The sequence below is a fragment of the Homarus americanus genome, unplaced genomic scaffold, assembly GCF_018991925.1.
Source record: "Homarus americanus isolate GMGI-L3 unplaced genomic scaffold, GMGI_Hamer_2.0 scaffold36734, whole genome shotgun sequence".
NCBI classification, from domain to species: Eukaryota; Metazoa; Arthropoda; class Malacostraca; order Decapoda; family Nephropidae; genus Homarus; species Homarus americanus.
The window spans coordinates 14,269,128-14,290,089 of NW_024733126.1; the positions used below are offsets into that span (position 1 = coordinate 14,269,128).

Consider the following 20,962-nt stretch of genomic DNA (forward strand, 5'->3'; position numbering starts at 1 on the left):
TCTCTCTCTCTCTCTCTCTCTCTCTCTCTCTCTCTCTCTCTCTCTCTCTCCTCCCCTCTCATTTTTTTTCTTTTTCTTCTATTCTCTCTTTCTTCCTCCATTCTCCCCCCTTTTCCCATTCCCTTTTTCTTTCACGCTCGAGAACTTTATCTTTTCATACTCTTCGTTATAGATGTCTTTCATATTTCTTTACAATTCACCTCGTCCCTTGCATATATTCTCTTTCTTATTGATGTTACTTGAATTTATTTTACGATTACGTGTTACTGTTCTATATCCCGAATGAATAAGACAATGTTAACTTAATTGATCCATCACATTACAACGATCAATAATCAATAAAAAGATTAAGAATTTTATTTCCTAAGACGGTCACTAAATTTTGGGGTCTGAGGGGCATATGTAAACAATGGGTAGCGTCCCTATAGTGGAGGAGTTAAAGACACCGTGCCGATAAAACTTACTTATATATCTCTAGTATTATGGGGAAATTGTATTAGTATGAGTCTTTACCAATCTAAAAACCGTCTGTTTATCTGTCATTTAGTGTCACTGTCTGCCTGTCTTTTTGTGTATCTTTCTGTTTGTATGCCTGTCAGTATATGACTGATTGACTGTCTTTCTGTTTCTCTGTCTGTCAGTGGGTCATTCTGTCTGTTAAACTGATTCCCTCTTTATCTATCCATCCCATTATCACTATCACCATTTCTATCAGTTTATCCTAATTTTTTTCTTTCTCATCTTTCTTCCCTCAACATTTTCTCTCTCCTTATTTTTCTATGTCACTCTATTTATCGTTTTTTTTATATATATTTTTTTACGTGTTTCTTTTCATTTTTCACTTTCATCTCCTGTAATTCACCAGACGACGAGGGGAGGGAGGAAGAAGTCGCTGGCATGATGGGTGACGAGGGGAGGAGGGGGAGGAAGAAATCACTGACATGCTGGATGAAATGTTGCCAACTCCAGATAGGTGTAATTTAGTCTCTGTGTTGAATAGTCTATTTGTGTTGGTGGGGGGCGGGGGGGGGGCTGGGGGGAGGAGTGGGGTAGGGTGGAGGTGTTGTAGGGGGTAGGGGTAAGGGGAGCCAGTCAGCCAACCAGCCAGTCAGCCAGCCAGCCAACCAACCCTTCTCGCACCGCCAAAGGGGTAAGAAAACTTATATAATTACATAATTTTAACCCTAACGAGTAGTTCAGTGGTCAAAGGCTCCACTGGCGGTAAACTCCCTCCCCACCCCCCTCCTTACCTTTAATAACCCTTGGGGGAGAGGAGAGGTAGAGGGAAGGGAGGTAGGTAGAAGGAGGGAGAGGGGAGGTATAGGGAGAGGGAAGGGAGGAAGGGGAAGAGGAGAAGTGGAAAGGGGTAATCTTATCGTTCCTAAAATAAACAGTTTCTCTTGGTAACTAACAGAACTTAAAGGGAAAAAATATCCTTTTTTTCATATCAGAGAAGAACTTTATTTATTTTTTCAGGTATAAAAGTGGTAAATAATTGTTATATTATTTATCTTCATTTATCTATACAGTAGAAAATGGCTATATATTTTTTTCTCGGCAAACACCTAACTCAAGCGACCACCTTACTCAAGCGACCAACTCATTTACGAAATCACCTTATATAAGCTAATATCTCACTCCAGTAACAAATTTATTTTCTTGGCCAACTTACTCAATTGATGACCTCACATATATGACCGTGTTAATCAAGCGACCGACTTACTTAAGGTACGACCATCAGTCTCCAGCACCCGACCTTCCTTGAGCGGCTTATCTGTTTATTTTTCTCTATGATGATAATGATGGTGATGGTGATGATGATGATGATGAAAAGAAGAAGAATTCATGAAGAATCATAGGAAAAAAAGTCGAAATTGTAGGAAAATAAAGATATGAATGACGACGATAAACTAACTGCCATCCATCCACAAGAGCTTTTGTTTTGGTTAACTCTACTTATCGTCATATTTTTTTCCCTTACCCTGATAAACAAACTATTGTTTTCGTCGGGGGGGAGAGAGAGGGTCGAACATTTGACAACTCACCTGTATGTAAAGCACAAATTAAAGCTTTATATTTTTCTAAACTTTATTTTTAAACTTAAATAACAAATATAATCCCATTCTTTTATAAGCATTTTTGGTGTCACGTTTTTAGTTAAAATAAGAATAATTACTCCAGTTTCTTTACTAATCAATGATAATATTGCCCAACTCTTCCTTCGGCTGCCATATATTAAGAATAATAATATCACAAAATAATTTAATAACTGAGTATTTATTAATTTTATTTCACTTGTATTATGATCTAGGTTAAAAAAAATGCAGAGGTTGGTTCTGAACGAGACTTTCAATAGAGCAATATACAAGAAGTTGGTGTAAGGAATGGAATACAGCTTTAGGCAAACGGTGTTGTAGGTTGAGATGTTAAAGGCAATATAGATGGATTATTCCGTTTACCCCCTGGATTATACGTCAGTGGGAGTCCGTGACGTCATGGCAATGGTAGCTTGTCTTTTGATTGGTGACAGGGTAGGAGCTTAACGTGTTGATGACGTCATGGTAGGAGCTTAATGTGTTGATGACGTCATGGTAGCAGTTTATACACCTTATGTAACCAAACGTAGGAATAGTTATTTAGCGAAGGTGATCTTATAAATAGAATCACTTTAACTATATCTAGATACATTCCCATGGACGAATGACCTGGTTACCCAAACAATAATCTCCCGACTATCTGGTATAATATATCTTCATGGTATACGCAGATGATATAACTTCACTTGTCATTTTTGGAATTTTCTTCTCACAGCTGCCAACTCGTCAGGTAAAGTTAGCTTGGCCTGGTCCTTGTAGCTTGAGTTCCCAATACAGCTTTTTTTTTTTTTTCGTTTGTTCGAGTTTTTTTAGTATTGGTAATTTTGTGTGTGTGTGTGTTTTTTTTATATCCGATTTATATAATGGATTTATCTATATTGTGATCTGTTGTTGAGGTTTAACTTTGTCTGTTTCTATGTTGAGGGAAACTGTTCATTGGTTGATCTTGATGCTTTCTTGTTTTTTAGTTTTGCTTTGTACTTTATTATTATTATTATTATTATTATTATTAGTAGTAGTAGTAGTAGTATCATTATTATTAAAATACTATTGTTATTCTTGTTGCTATTATTTTGGGATTAGTTACCATGATCACCTGTTTTTCTTGTCTTACTGCCATTGTTTTTGTATCAAGTATTAGAACACATACTATAGGTAAGCATACAGTAGGCATAACTACTCGTCAGGGGCAGTGTGGAAACAGCATACTATATACTAAGGACACAATATGGCCGACACCGCACTTCCCCACCTTCAGTTTCCCAGCTGTAAAATTAGATCCCTATTTGTGACTGGATGCCCTGAAAATGCCTCAAGATCGAACCATCAACGTTTAGGAAAGGAGGTGATTTTTGTAACCACACGACCACCGCATCCCTGAGTGAGTGGGAGTGTTTCAATACGGGGATTTGTTTGACTGTCTGTTGATGTGAGTGTTGCGTTTGTTGTTCATGAGGTGATGAATAGGAGGGAGGTGTTTCTTCGTGTGAATATCTTTACCGGGTCCTCATTAACGACTGGGAGTGTTTATATGTGGATAATAAATGTGTTTTTTTTTTTCTTGTAGATGTTGAATGTGTTTCTATATATAGGAACGACTGTGTTATCCTGTGAGTCTCATTATTGTGTGTGGGTTATATTTTCCTGCAGATGTTGAATGTTTTAATGTAAGAATCATTTCATATAGGTGTCGGTGGTTAGGTTAGGTTAGGTTAGGTTAGGTAGTGTCGAGGATGTGTTGACATAAATCATTATTAAGTGATTTTTTCATGTGGATGGATGATAAGTTTTCCTGTGTGTGTGAGGGAAAATTTCTTGGTAGTGTGGATGTTTTTACCCTCTCCATGCTGGGTGTATTTTCAGTTTGTTTTCACGTGGTACAGAGAGTGTTTACATGTCGCTCGTGGGTGGGTATACGTGTGGGTTTGTATCCGTGTGGGTTTGTATCCGTGTGGGTTTGTATCCGTGTGGGTTTGTATCCGTGTGGGTTTGTATCCGTGTTTGTATCCGTGTGGGTTTATGTGTGAGTGGCTTGTGTTTACGTGTGAGTGGTGGTTGTGATTATGAGACCTTTATGTTTAATATGGATAGAGTAATTATCTTATTATTTTTATTGTCGTCGTCATTATTATCATCATCACTATCATCATTAATACGGTAGTAGTAGTAGTAGCAGTAAAAAAAAAAGTAGTAGTAGTAGTAGTAGTATCGATAGTAGTAGTAGTCATAACAGTAGTAGTATTTAAACTGATATTTCTTACAGACAAACGAAGGTTATTTTCACACTGACAAAAAAAACCCAATAATTCGTGTCTGAGCAAAAAAATGACAACCACGAAATCAATCAGAGTTGTATACTGTGCCTTCAACCTCAGTGATCGACGTGTGGTCACCAAGACACTAAAAACCTTCTTGCCCTCTCACCCTCGACACATAATTCGAATTCTTAATATTTCTTATCAATAATGAACGTTCAATAATTACAAAGTTCGAATTAAATTACACCCCAAAAAAAGGTGAAATTAACCCGTGGTGATAAAATTCATTTCAGGTGCTAGATACTTTTCAGGCTTTCTGTCCTTCACTTCACCGGGGGATTAAAGGCAAAACATCAACACCACATCATCACAGACTATAAACAAGTGATGTTAGGCTTCACGTTATACAAGATCTCTTAACTTTATATATGAATCATTATGACGACGAGGCTAGAAATCGACCACGTTTTCCATCCTCTTATTACTCCTACACACCGTTTGTATTAAGTTATCTCCTCTTGTAAAACATTAGATAACAAATTGAAATAAAAGAAACAATATCGTCACATAGAGTAGATACACAGTGGTTAATGTGGACGGTATAAGAGGGGTGGGTGGTACAAGAGGGATGGGTGGCCTCAGTGGTCTTAGCTCAGGGGCAGTGAAGAGGCGTGGGTTGGCATGAGCAGCTTAGAGGATATCGATGGTGTGGGTGGCATGGCTGTGTGGGTGGCACGTCCGTGTGTTTAGTATGAATGGTGTGGGTGGCATTGGCGGTGCGGGAAAGTGTGGGTAACGGGGAGAGGGTGTGGGTGTCGTGGGTTAGTGTGGGTAGCGTGGGAGAGAGTGTGGGTGTCGTGGGTGAGTGTGGGTAGCGTGGGAGAGGGGAAGGGGAGGGTGGGTGAGCCAGTAGTTACCTCACTGGACAAATTGAATTACCATCAATTTTTCCAAGTTGGTCCTACGTCTTTTAAGTTATTTTTAGACCAAACACCAAACTCTCTTTTACCCTGTTATTGACTGTGTGTCGACTGGTACCGACTGTTACTGACTGATTGCTCACTATTATTGCCTACTTACTGAGATACTGAATATATACTGACTGTGTTGCTGATTGTATAGTGACTGTATATGACTGTGTGTTCATCTTCAATTTAATGTTTACTAACTGTGATTGACTGTTTTAAATTGTTACTGACTGTGTTGACTGTTACTTGTTCTGTATCTACTCTTGTTGACTGTTTGAATGTTAGTAACTGTATTACTGACTGTGTGAGGACTGCCCCACACACACACGCACACGCACACACACACACACACACACACTAGGCTAGATAATAAACAGCTTCAACTTATCAAATTTTAAAAGGACAAATACCGTATCTATTATCATAAAGACTCTAGTTTATCTTATATACCTTTCCAATACCACCCTAGGTTCTCAAAAAACTCAAAGCCATAGTATTATCAAAACTTTGCCTTAATAAGTCGTAATAATTCACCTTGGAACGAAAATACTCGACAAGTTGACAGTGTAGGTCGGTGTATGTGTTGTGTGAGCACGTATCCCCTCAAAGACTGTTGTGCAGAGGTAAGTGATGCCTCTCGGTCTTCACACCTTCAAGTGTTTGCGGTAAGCTGTGGTGGTACAAGGGGGGTGTAGGTGTATCACAGGGTGTAAGGATAGAGGTGGTGTTAGTTGGTTTATTACATTGTGGTGTTGTGTAGGTGCGTTGTTGTATCACTGAGTATAGTGTAAGTGTTTGTACTGGATTAGTGTATGTTGCTGTGCTGTAAGTGTATTTTGGGGTGTAATATTTAAGTGTTTTCGTGTTTATATGTACTGGATTATATAAGTTAATGTGGTATGAGTGTTCTTGAGAATCTACAGTAATCCTCTTCTTCAACAACCAGCGTTCGTGAGCATCCCAAACAACTTTCATATTCAATACCAGTATTCGTAAAATCTCCACAATATTTACGTCTCGTCTTCAACACCACCATTTGCGTGGAATTATAGTATATTCAACCATATTCAGCACAAGCGTTCGCGTGAATCCATAACAATGTCTCGTGTGTGATGCCAGCGTTCTTGAGAATCTATAACAATCCCTTGCCTGTCACGCGAACGACAGAGATATACGACAAGGAAGGTGGAGCATGTTGCCACTGATCTGTTTCCACAAATGAGATATTTACGTGGTGTTTCCCTTGAATATATTTGTATCTTAATATCTTTGATCTTTATAGTTCATTTTGTTTATATTTAGTGGTTTTTCTCTTTGACGTTGTTTGCCCTCCAATTTTACTTTGTTTATTCTGTTTATCATAATCCCACGGCTTTATATTTTTGTTTATATGTTTGTGTGTATTAAAATTTTTTTGTACGATTGCCAAGACTAAAAAACAAAACACTAGGATAACAACATTACAAATAGCAATGAAAATAACACTACTTAATAATAACAAGATCAATCATAACAATGAATAAATTTACCCACACCAAAAAAAATAACAAAATATAAAATGAACACAAAAAAATATTCAGTATAACATAAATAGAATAACTTTTTGATATGACAGAACAAGAAAGGGGTAAAAATGGGGGGTGGGGGGGGTGGGGGGGGAGATTAACTAAACATATACCATGACACGTGTTCTCCCCCTCTCCCCCCTTCCCCTCCCCTCACCGCACCCCCTCACCCCTCCAGGCATCAGCTCATCGACATACTGAGCAAACTGTACCGCTGGGAGCAATGATCGATCCTACACGTGCATGCAAGACTCGTGAATGAAGGGAAGTCGTGAATGGAGGAAAGTCGTGAATGAAGGGAAGGCATAAATGAAGAGAAGTCGTGAATGGAGGAAAGTCGTGAATGAGGGGAAGGCATAAATGAAGAGAAGTCGTGAATGGAGGAAAGTCGTGAATGAATGAAAGGCATAAATGAAAAGAAGTCGTGAATGGAGGAAAGTCGTGAATGAGGGGAAGGCATAAATGAAGAGAAGTCGTGAATGGAGGAAAGTCGTGAATGAGGGGAAGGCATAAATGAAAAATAATCACTAATGGAAAACTGTTGGAAGTTGAATTCACGAAGGAAATACCTAACATCGGATGGATTGAGACAGAGCGATGGGCGTATGGGCGTAACAAACACTCACTACTCTTGGATTATGAAAGAGAATCCTAAAAGCACTACTGTATTAGACTGTCTTCACTTCCCCACCTGTTAAAATAATAAGTCACAGCCAGATAATTAGACAGACAGACAAACAGACAGATAGACAGACAGATAGATAGACAGACAGACAGACAGACAGATAGACAGACAGACAGATAGATAGACAGACAGACAGACTGTTTCTATTCACTACCTCCCCTTCACTTTCATTCTTAACCATCAAACCTTTTATAATTGATTTTACTTTACTCTTTGTGTATCTCTCTTTCTCTCTCTCTCTTTCTTTTTCTCTTTGTTTTCCTTTGCTTTTACCTCTTTGTGTGTGTGTGTGTGTGTGTGTGTGTGTGTGTGTCTGTCTGTCTTTTTGTATCTTAACTCTGATTGTATGTTTATTTCTCTATATCGAGAGGTTTTAATAATAAATATAAAAACATAAAAGTGATTTTTTTTTTAATTTATTCGGTATTTTTATTTTGAGGAAGGGGAGGGGGGACATTAATCTCGACCTTAAACTACATTCCTTGACCTTTGTGGAGAAAAAGTCTTGTATCTCGTTTATTTTATATTTGCTGGAGTTATCTTTTGTACAGGGATTAACACCATTGACCTTCAGACGTAACCTTAACCTTTGTTATGTGGTGTTGTGGCTGTTATCTGCTGATGTTATATACAAGAGTTCCTTCACCACAAGGATTCGAGCTTAAAAATTTCTTATGATCTTGTCGTGTTGTCTGAGGGTAATGTTTATTGTTTACATCTTACACGGTGATGAGATGAAGCCTGGTGATGAGATGAAGCCTGGTGATGATACGGAGCCTGGTGATGGTACGGACCCTGGTGATGAGATGAAGCCTGGTGATGAGATGAAGCCTGGTGATGATACGAAGCCTGGTGATGATACGGAGCCTGGTGATGAGATGAAGCCTGGTGATGATACGAAGCCTGGTGATGATACGAAGCCTGGTGATGACACGGAGCCTGGTGATGACACGGAGCCTGGTGAAGATCTGTGGCTGCTTAGAAATAATATCACACAACAAATCTTTCTTCATGACCCTATTGTAACCTCTGACGTTTAACATTAAGCTTTGTATTTTATATTATACAAATTGCTTCATTGACTAACATCATCTCGGCAAAAAACTTCACGTGGAAAAAAAATCCTCGGATGAAAATAAGAAGACAGGTTGACATTGTGAAAACTGTTTAGCCTGAGTTCGTGAAGTTTGGCTTTGAGAGAAGCACTGTCTTGACCCTACGTTCTCTTCCCCCTGTGTTGTTACAAGTGTCAGGGATATGGATATAACGCGAAGAAGAACACGAAGAACATCAATAACATCAAGAACACTGTAGTTTGCTCTCGTTGTGCTTGTCTATGTTGGTGAATACGAGAAGAAATACCCGGCCAAGACCCCTCGAGGTACCGTATACTGCATCTACAAAGAGAACCTTATATTAGTGACCAGATCTACAACACCACACGTTGACTATAACATATATTACAGCCTTAACTACTAATAATACTCTAACTATATTATACACTACATAAAACACTTCACCAACACCATCATCCCCTAGCTCACTTCACCATCACTCCTCATACACTTCACCATCCCCCCTTCATCCACTTCGTCACCACCGCCACATGTTCATTATCACCACCACCAACACTCGCCCACTTCTCCACTTTCACACGTTAACTCAATTACCACCACCACCACCACCATAAGCTTAATACAGCATCACCACCATCGCTACCACCACCACCACCACCACCACCACCAACACTACCACCACCACCACCAACACTACCACCACCACTACAGTACTCCCAAACCAACTCGCTTCCTTAATCGATTTTATCCCACTTTTACCCTAAAATAAACTACCTTTAACTCAATTTCGATACGTTGACTGATTAAAAGGCCTTTACGACCAAGTTCCAACAATCTATCGCTCACTAACCTTTAACCATCGCTCATATGTACCTCCGTAACTCTTGATATTTATTCACACTAAGATTATACGAACATTTCTGGGATTATTCGCTCGTGAAGGAAATACTAGATTCCTGTAGTTAGTGGAGACAAAAAAAAATGGAAATTAAGGATGAGTAAATGAATGTGTGGATCACCATGGTGCAGGTATACGAATGGTGAATAAAAAAAATGTAGAATGAAAAAAAAATGTAATATAAGGGAAAATAACTTAGGATGGAGAGAAAGGTTTGTTGAGTCTTGTAAATTATATGATTAATAATAACAAGAGGCTAAAGTTATGTGTAACAGTATTGTGTAAAATTACTTAAATATCTAATGTTACTTAACGACTTTTTTTTTTTCTTTTAAGTTTTCTGGCCCCCCTTCCTATCCCTCCCTCCCTCCCTGTCTTTCCTACCCCCATTCCCCCTCCACCTACCTCCCTCTACCTATCCCTCCCTCCCTCCCTCCCTCCGTGTCTTTCCTACCCCCATTCCCCCTCCAATTACCTCCCTCTACCTATCCCTCCCTCCTTTTCCTATCCTCTTCCCCTTCATCTGTTCTTTACTTCTTTCTCTTATTATCACTTTTTGAATTATTTTTTTATGTACCTTGTCCCCTGAAGGTTTGTGTCTGTTTGTGTCTGTGTTTATGTCTGTTTGTGTCTGTGGGTATGTCTGTTTGTGTCTGTTTGTGTCTGTGGGTATGTCTGTTTGTGTCTGTGGGTATGTCTGTTTGTGTCTGTGGGTATGTCTGTTTGTGTCTGTGGGTATGTCTGTTTGTGTCTGTTTGTGTCTGTTTGTGTCTGTGGGTATGTCTGTTTCCGCACCACCATTATATAATGTAATACAGAATATTCTAACCAAATTAGAACCAAATCTAACCAAACGTCATGGATACTATGTTAAATATACAATAAACACTTAAAGTTTAGGAGGAGGTCAAGGTCAAAGGTCAAAAGATCATCGAAAGTGTAAACATCAAACTCTAAAACGAAGGAAATTTGTCGCAAAAATCATATTAAAAATATCAATAATAGTTTTCTCTCTGACGTCAAAGGGAAAGTCAATTGAACACCCACAGTCGCTTTGATTACCCACCAAAAATCCTTGTTATTGTAAGGCGTTTCCACAATGGTATGAACGCCACCTAAGTCTTTCTCATTCAAGGGATAAAACAAGGTCACATACCAGCACTAAACTCTGTCGTATATGTTATTGGTTAACACAAAGACTAATCGTCATTCTCACATTTAGACTGACTTGTTAGTGTTCATTTTCTTCTCTAAGGTGACTTGTATACTAAGCCATGTGTGATAATTATTCTTAAGTACTTTCCTGGACTGGTCTCTATAATGCCATAGTCAACTTTAATTAAGGGAAGGTTTTTATTTTTAATTTAATCATATCTGGCTCTAAATACAACCAGTCGAAGCAAAATTTATTCTGTCATATTATAGTAACATTCTAAACCACCTCAGTAACGTTTCATATGCTTTCCTCACGAGTATTTCTGGAGAATTTCTACCCTGACACTTTTCTGGTCCTCAGTCAAAGTGAGACGTTCGTTTGTTTACTTGCAGGATGCGGCAAGTCCCGGGCATCAGCGTGGAAGGCATTGACGAGGAGACACCGCCGCCCCACCTGGACCCCCCTGCCACCCCCACCCCCCTCCACGCTGCTGTATACGACTGGCATGAAGACGACGACGACGACGACTACTTGTGAGTCTCTCCCAGAAGGTTTATTGTAGATGATGGAGGAGGGAGGGAGAGGTGGAGAGCGGTGGGGTAGGGAGGAATAGGTAGAGGGAGCGAGGGAGAAAGGAGTTAAAGAAGAGAAAGAAGTGAGAGGTGAAGAAAATTAAATACAAAATGAAAAGTAAAAATACCAACATCATGGTTTGTCTTATAGCCAATAATGTTTCTTCCTATCTCACGAACAAAGAATTCCCCATATTTTTCAACACAACTATATATTCTTAGTCAGCCATGATGGTGGGTTGTAGTTAGGTGGAGAGGGAGGGAAGGAGAGAGGGAGGGACGGAGAGTGTTGTTAACTAAATAAAACCAGCAGCCACTCGTTGATGTTGTCACCATCTCTCCTCATATACCCGCAGCTCTCCACACAAGCCACTCTCTCCCCAGCTGACAACGGCCTCAGGGGTCCCGACACGGGTTAGGGGGTTAACTGGTCACCAATCTGCCCCAAAATGTGTTTATTTAATCACTTTTCTCCTGGTCTTAACCCCCCCCCCCCTCCTTCCCTCATCCCCCTCATCTAACTATTTTCCCTTAGTTTAATAGTTGATGTCATTAGATACCAAAAAGGTTCTATTATTCTCGATACTGAAATTCATAGACGATAAGCTGCCTGTCTGTCCCAATGGCTATACTTCAGAGCTCGTGTGTCTGTGCTCAACGCCAAGGTCTGTCCTCACCGCCAAGGTCTGTCCTCACCGCCAAGGTCTGTCCTCACCGCCAAGGTCTGTCCTTACCGCCAAGGTCTGTCCTTACCGCCAAGGTCTGTCCTCACCGCCAGAACAATGTGTCCTTATCGTCAGTGGGTTAATATTTCCTTACATAACCACGTTTTTTCGAGGATATTGATAATATTTCTGCTAATTTCCAAATAACTGGGAGTTTTATGACCTCAGGGGAGTTACTTGAGGTGCGATGCAATAGCCTGACTTACAAGTAAACACAAATAATGTAGGCGTCTAATCTGGTGGTTAGGTTAGGTTAGGTTAGGTTAAGCTCCTGTTTATTACACGTCCTAAAATACATTAATCATTTAAGGTTCTAGAATAAAAATGAGCCTCGTACAATACTATAGCCTGAATGGGAACCAGCTAAAGTATCTAAGTATATCAGCCTATAGCAAGACACTTTCTACCTCTCCAAGTCACCAGGGTTTTTATATATACATAGACTCACTGAAAAAGGCTCATCTTTCTATGTTGTGGACGTGTTCAGCCATCTCACGGGTACACGGACGACAATAACAACAGACTTGACCAACCCAACAGAACGGACTTGGATCAACATGTGTCTATTTTATGATGAAAGGAAAGTCATTGGATAGTTTGTCTTTCTTCTCCTTCTCTTTGCTCCTCTTCTCCTTCTCTCTTCTTCTCTTCGTCTTTCCCTCTTCTTCTTCCTCCTTATTCAATATCCTATCATCTTCCTCATCCTCCTCCTCATCCTCCTTATCCTTCTACTCTACACCATCTTCATCCCTCCTTCTCCTCCTTCTTATCCTCTCTCCTTCACCCACCTCCATCTTCCCTCACACCATCTTCTGCCCCCTCCCCCCTCCACATCTCCCCTTACACCCGTTATTCTGTTATCACCCATTCAATACATTATTCATTATTCAATTTACTATTCTCGTAATTGAATGAGATTATGGTGGTTCCTGCTACGTCTCTCCCTCCCTCCCACTCCTACCTTCTCTCACTTCTCCACCCTACCTCCCTCTCCTACCTCCAACGCTACCTCCCACTCTTCCCTCCCTTCATATCCATCTGTCCATCCATCCAATCCTCCCTACCTTACCTCCCCTCTCACCTCTCTCTCTCTCTCTCTCTCACCTCTCTCTCTCTCTCTCTCTCTCTCTCTCTCTCTCTCTCTCTCTTCTGCCACCTCTTCCATACCTCGGGGCTCTATTAATCAACCTGCCAATGTCGGTATTAATGGAAAAGATCTTTTTATTATCGACCATTGAGAATAGAGTCTGGGGTTCTATTTTTGACCTAGGTTATAAAGGGGTTATATTTGAAAGCCACCAAGAGTCTCTGGGTTCGTATTTAAACCTCTAGAGTTATAGAAACACCCCAGGGGCTTAGAGGTTTTATTTTAAACCTTCGAAGTTTTATTAAGGTCCGTTTTGAACCTTCCTCAGAGTGCAAGGTTTATTTTAAAATTTCAATAGATGTTTAGGGGTTCTATTTCATACCCCAGGAGCGAAGAGGTTCTGTTTATATGTACCTCCGAAATGGTAAAATGTTCTTTGAAGTTGTAAAGACATTATTTCTCATCCCTAACCTAACCTAACCTAACCTAACCTACAATAACCTATAATGACCTACAATAACCCACAATAATAGACAATAACCACGAATGGAGTTAGGTAGTTCATTTGTCCCTTAGATACACACACCGCTGTTGTCAAACCAAACACTGACCAATTGCTTTTTTTTGTTCTTTTCTTATCTTTTTTATTATCTGTATTTAGGACGTTTTATTCTCACCTGCTTCGTTTTTTTTTTTTATTATTATGATTCTTTCCCTTATTGCCTCTTCCCTTTTTTATCTTTGTCTCTCTCCTTATCAGCATTTATTTTATTTTTGTATCTATATCTATTCACTGAGTTGTATTCTCTCTCTCTCTCTCTCTCTCTCTCTCTCTCTCTCTCTCTCTCTCTCTCTCTCTCACTTTATCTACATTTTACTCATTAGTTGTTTAGGAATTAGTCTATTATCTCAGATGTTTAGCATAAGGTGAATTTCTTATGGCGGCAATTTTACACTTTATTTGGTTCCATGTTGTGGGTATATGACCAGCTGGGTACATTACGTGTTTGTTTTGTCTTTCCACTGTTGTTATTACCAGTGATTCCATTCCCCACTCTCTTTACTCATAACTACTCTTCTTTTAACTCTTTTGTAATGAATTGAGTGGGTTATAATATTTTCTAATTCATCTATTGTATCGTAAATAAGAGAATAAAAACATTTTGACCCAACCTTTGACAAAGTAACTCTCTGATTCCATTTCCCTCCAGGTACGAGCGAGGGGGGAAGAGGAGGCGGCAGCGGCTGTTAGAAGTGGGCGGGACTGGGAGCGGTGACGTCACAGACTCCTCCTCTGTGAGTGATGACGTCAGCGTAGGTGTAGGAGGTGGGCGTGGTGAGAGACGGAGCTCAGCACGGCGCAAGAGACCTTCCTCGTCAGCCAGAGAGAGGAACTTGCGACGGCTAGAAAGTAATGAGAGAGAGAGGATGAGGATGCACTCCCTCAATGACGCCTTCCAGGTTGGTTGACTGATGGGAAGTAAACGGGAGTAACTGTCTTGTTTATGTCATATTGTCATTACCATACATCAAGCAACACAGAAAAAAAGAGTAATAATTTCTTTTTCTGTCTTTATTTTTTTTTAGTTGAAAGCTTATCTTTTTATCATAGCATAAGATCAATTAATTTAGATCTACCTTTGAATTGTTCCGATGTTTATTTGTTTGTTGATGCTTTTTTGTTTTTTAGAGCATATAATCTTTTTCCTGTTATGATGCTGATTTGTTGATCCCTAACATACAGCAACAAGTGGATAATTATACCAGACCTTAGCAGCAGCATGTTAGTCCACCACCAAAGGCTGTTCGTTCGACTAGTGTCAAGGCAGCCGATGGTATGTTGACCTCACAAGACCTAGAGTACAGAAAAGGAATCTAACCCTCCACTCTGCTCAAGGAATTTAAACTTATGACTAAATTACTTGTAGAGTGATGGTTATATGTGAACTGAACACACTCTGAACACACTCTGAACACACTCGAGCTTAAGCATAATGTTAGGGTAAGCACCTACAGTATAGAGAGGGAGGGAGGAACCGCTGAACTCAAGTCATATAATGCTGCTCGCGCCTGAGGCAAATTTGATCTTGTTACTCTTGATATTTCCAAACCTATAGAAAATGTCTCTCCTTACCAGAACTCTCTCTCTCTCTCTCTCTTCTTCTACCATTGGACGATACACTTTTCAAACTACTGTACTTTTCTATCAGCGCTGGAGTACCTTAGAGCGCATTTCTGGCACCTACGGAGATATAAAGTAAGTTGGGAGATTGCAGTTGGGTGGAGATTCAGCACTAGGCGGGTTGGGTGCATAGGACTCACAAAAGCGTACTGGGCGGGTGGGTGTATTGTATATATTAAGTATAAGGCATCGTGTTGGAAGGCAGATGGTGTGGTGGGTGTTGGGAGTAGGTGTAGTGGGTGAGTGAGTGTTATCAGACAGCCCACTCCATTACCTCTCCTTAATGCATTTACCAATACTTGTGGACGCCTGGCTGGCCCCTGTACCTCGGGGATGGAGAGGTCACGGGAGATGGAAAGAGAGGAAGAATTAAATAACACAGGAAAATGGGAGAGCAAGTGATGGGATAATTGGGAAACGTGAGAGAAGGTGGGAGAGAGAGAGGGGAAGAGAAAGAGAGAGAGAAAATAGAAAAAAATTAAAGAAAAAAATAAGGAAGGAACAGATAAGAGCAATAAAAAGGGAAAATGTATAAGAGGGACAATAAGCAAACTCACAAAACTATTTATTTGGAATTAAATTATGAGAAGATTGGAAAATAACATTCATTTCACACACACACACACACACACCCAGCCAAGACGTTCTCTATGTTACTGCTGACGTTCTCTGATACTGCTGACGTTTTCTGATACTGCTAACGTTTCTGACACTGCTGACGTTCTCTGATACTGCTGACCTTCTCTGATAGTGCTGACCTTCTCTGATACTGCTGACGATCTCTGTGATCCTGCTGACGTTTTCTGTAATTCTCCCAGGAGTGATGCCGTGGAAAGTAACATTGTATTGACTAAAGAGAGAGAGAGAGAGAGAGAGAGACCGTCAGCGCAACTAAGGAATATTGGCTATTGACTGGGCCGGGTTGACGCGCCTCACCAAACAGTGGTGTAGCACCCCACCAATGGTAATCTGCCGAGTAATCCTCATTTGTTTGGGTCGCCCGATGAAGAAGATTTTTTTTCTTTCTTCTCTTTTTACAGGAGCGAGGTTATGGGTTTGATGTGTGTGTTTAGCATTTCAATTAGTCTTTCCGTTATAGTACTATTTACTTCTCTCTCTGCCTGTCTGTCTGTCTCTCTAGTTGTTATATAAACATTGCCAGTCAACTAAGGTATTCATTGGAGGATGTTGACATGATCCTCCGCCACCGGCAACTTGGTAATGCTGCGCCTCTACTCGCGCTTGTCCTCTCTCTCTCCTCGCCACCACCGCCACTACTCCTCAACAATATACATCTTCACTACGTCCCTCCTGAGTTATTTCCTCCTCTCAGATCTTTTCCAGGTCATAAATTTAGAATTTTGTCCGGAATCTGCCTCATAATGCTATCTGTACACCATGGATTGATCGGGGTGAGGGTGGGTGGGGAGGGGCCCGAAGAGGGATTAGAATGATGATCGTTTGTTTCCTCCCACGTTATGGCGTAGTTAAAAAGATGTGAACGAAACGGAGAGACGATATCTAGTGGGAAATATACCGGACATCTTCCTCGTTGCTACTGCTAGTGTTTTCGTGTTTGCGGCACTAGTTTTGTTTTGTTTTATTCGGGCTTATTCTGAGGAGGTACAGATGGTCGGTGTAATGTTTTCTCCCAGTTTTCACTTTTTTTTTTACTGGGGTGACTCGTTTAAACGTCGGAAACAATGACAGAAACATCTAATTAATTAGCTTAGGTCTAACAACTCAAGCCGCCCTCTTTTTCGAATCCAATTTTTCGCGAGGGTGAATCTTACAATTTCCATTACAATTAATCTTCTCCCGACCAGATGTAGAAGAGAGGAGGGAAAAACGAAAGAAGGAGGAGGAAGGTGTCCCATCTGTCTGTAATCCAGTTGGGTCGGGTCATTTGGTGGCGTCCTGATCAAATAACGTCAGAAGGAACCGGGCAGAGATGGGATTCATAGAGAAAGAGAAGAACTCCTTTAGACGCCCGTGAGAAAGAATCATATGGGTCTATAAAGAAATTGGATTGCTTTACCGACATGCAGTGTAAGCAGGGATTGTTTTATGCGATGCTCTTTTGTTCCAGTTTCCCAAATGGAGAATAATTCAACTCGTGTTTACATCCGCCTGCCTTTTTATTTTAATACGTGCGTGAAAATGAACCTAATATATTTCCTAATATGTATTCAACTGGACATTGAGAAATATGTTCAACAGTACATTTTATTCTTACAATACTGGGAGGACAAGATCAAGAATAACGATGTGTTCTGCTAAAGTTCTTATCTTCCACAACAATGTCCCAACTATACAGATAATTTGTTTTGTCCCTGTCGCTTACCACAACCTAGCATCATCCCTCATCGCCAGAGCTTACTAAACACTCTACTGTAATAGTCTCTCTCTTGTTTTTTGGTTCAATACTCTTCGTTAGCCTCAACTTTTTTCTTTTCATTTCTTTGTATTTTGTGTATTTTTTTTATTATTATTCCGCAAGAAAGTCTAGACATAAAAAAAAGAGGTTTATATTTAAAGTTTGCTCAGATTGTCATTTGTTTATCCTATACTGTAATGAATCTAGATTGTCATTTGTTTCTCCAGTACTGTACTGAATCTTTTATATACTGTATGTTTTTTCACCCTAGTCATAGAACACGAAACAAACATATTTAGAATATTTTTGAGACGCATATGTATTTAATCTTGAATCCTCATCATAACTAATTTAGCATATTCAGGGAGAAATAATAATAATAATAATACAATTTTTCTTTATGGAATATTTAAAATTAATTCTTTCTTCCCTTCACAGGCCTTGAGAGAGGTGATCCCGCATGTCAAACGGGAGAGAAAACTATCCAAGATTGAGACTCTGACCTTAGCCAAGAACTATATCATGGCGCTGACTAATGTAGTGTGTGAGATGCGAGGCGAGGACAAACCTTACCAGCTCTTCCCTAACAAAGCTTCTTCGGGCAACGAGGAAGCATCACCCAGCAGTTGCTACTCTGGCCCCAGCACTCCCACCAACACTCCCCCTACCACCAATAACAACACCACCACCGCTAATAACAATAACAACTCCCATAACAACAACCATGATGAGGATGATATGTTTTAGATGGTTTAAAGGAGCCGATTATTATTAAGTGTTTGAACGGGATAACATATTTTCTTCTTGCTCCTCAGTGATTAGGGTGATGAAGCTCGTGTTATTGTTACTCTCACTTAAGAAAAGGGATCATTGTCATTCGTCGGTGACATCATTATCATAACTCATTATTGATATTTCATAATTTTGCATTTTCATTAATATAAGTATTACAAATGTCAATCGGTTCATTCATTATCATCATCATTATCATCATTATCATTATTATCATCATCATATTTAGCAGTCATCACTAAAGAAGCATTTAAATCACCATCTTCATCATATACATCATTAATTTCCTCCATCATCACCACCAAAGCCACTGTCATTGAGCTCATTACTCTCATTACCACCCTAATTAGCATAATCACGACTGTTATACTACCTTCACCACCACCATCATCATCATCATCATCATCACTATTATCATGGCTGTCACCACCTTCATTACAAAGTCTCCAAGCGACTTATACTCACCACCACTCCTGTATTGACTCACTAAAGTCTAATGCAGTGATTTTTTGGGGAAGGAATAGACGATGAATTCCTTCCCACCTTGTTCCTATCCAGTACCATCCTGATGATCTCCCTCCATCCTCTATCCACGATGGACTACTCGGTATGTAAACAAAAGGTCGGACCGATCTCCTAATCCCCCTTCTTCCCAGCTTTCATGAGATGGATATTTCCTTTCGCTGAGAAGTCACTGTCTCGCTAGAATAGATTACCGTGACCGTGAGTGGATGTTCGTCCTTCCAGATGCTCTATAGAAGACAGGAGGAACGATGGAAGAGTAGGGGAACGGGTGCCTCCTCCCTCACGATGCAAGGTTCTTCTCCTACCAAGTTTCACGTTTGGTAGTGTGCAGCTTTAAGGTCACTTATGTCAACAAACTTCTCGGGGTAAATTGAACTAGTGTACATAAAGGGAACTAGTTGGAAACAAATAGGACTTGTATATTCGTATATATTCTCAGACGCCTGACTAAAAGGAAGATCGCGGTTTACTTTTGGGGGGGCGGAGGGGGTGAGGGACTTTCTAACGTGTGTAGAGGTTAAGCCGCTCCCTACAAGAAACAGCCCCTGGCCCTTGACTCCAGACACAAGTTAAAAAGGATGTGTCGATGTTGACTCATTCCTCAGACGGGATCAGTGCTTAGAAAATGGATATTTAATCACTCATATACACAGTGACTTACTTTATAAAATGTGTTCAGAAAACGACATTAACTGTTGATTCAGATAATACATTGTAGTACTAAAGATCTCTATTAAAAGACTAACCACTGAATGGACTCATCACCTATAGACAACTGTGATGGCTCCCCAGAATTTAAGCTGTGTATTAATTATTTATATGAGTTTTATTTATAGCAACCACACCTCATAGATATAAAAAAATAAAACTTTGGAAATGTTTTAATTGTTACACTAGACTGGACAGTGGAACAAGTATATGGTGACTCTGTGACGTTAAATAAAAGTTGAATTGAACAAAACACTTAAAAACTGTAGCCCCATGATAGGAAAGCAGGTACTGAGTTAGCTTAAGAAGAGATATCAAATATTTCGTTTACAGTGGTGGTGGTAACAAACATATTATGCATAGTGTTATAACGAGTGTCAGTGTGAGATAAACTTGTGCAGTATTTTGCTGTATACTGAAGGAAAATTATATTCTCGACGTGATCAAAAATATACTTGATGACAATAGAAAAGTGAACACAATAGTCAAGGAATATTTTGCACTCGGATGTCAGTGGCTATATTGTTTATTCCAATGAACACAAGAGCCTGTTATTTCTAAAGGCAGACAGACGTCATAAGGCACAGCGCTCGAAAAACACAACGAAAGATAACTCAGACAAGAAAACAATTGGAATTAAGTGAAAAAGTAACATTATATATTTTTTAAAGATAATGACAATTTAGATTTTAATTACTATTTCATGAACCATTATTGAGTTTCTAATATTTTGTGTTACCTTTTTTTATAACTACACCGTAATTTATTTAGTTCATTAATTCCACTACCTGTGTTATGATAATTCATCCACTAACCATCAGTACTATGATAAATTTAAACCTTGATAATCCATGTCTTGATAATCTACACCTTGATCATCCATTCCATGATAATCCATCCCACACCCCCGTAATCCATCCCACACCCCCATAATCCATCCCACACCCCCATAATCCATCCCACACCCCCATAATCCATCCCACACCCCCATAATCCATCCCACACCCCCATAATCCATCCCAATACATTAATGCAAAGGATTTTTAGAATGCATTATGAAGAAATTTTTCCACCTATGTTTACAGAGATGTTAACCAATGTGTCGGTGGATGTTTAGTCAACCTTTACTTAAACATTATGTTGAAGGATTTTATTAGTGTGAAGGAAAAGTTCTGATATGTTTACTTGTCATAAGATTTAACACAGTGACAAAACAGGAATGAAGGAAGTTTTATGAAATGTTTAATAAGATAATTATGGGATATATTAAGACACTGATAAACAAGAAGAAT

General features: G+C 39.7%; 1 protein-coding gene across 1 annotated transcript; it reads left to right on the top strand.

The window, feature by feature from the left end:
• The first annotated feature begins 8,273 nt into the window (after positions 1-8,273).
• LOC121869366 (twist-related protein-like) lies at positions 8,274-20,603 on the top strand. Its single transcript, XM_042370703.1, has 4 exons — positions 8,274-8,542; positions 11,095-11,235; positions 14,298-14,547; positions 18,084-20,603. The coding sequence occupies exons 1-4, from the start codon at positions 8,274-8,276 to the stop codon at positions 18,390-18,392; spliced, it is 969 nt and encodes a 322-aa protein (XP_042226637.1). The 3' UTR covers positions 18,393-20,603.
• Positions 20,604-20,962: the final 359 nt, after the last annotated feature.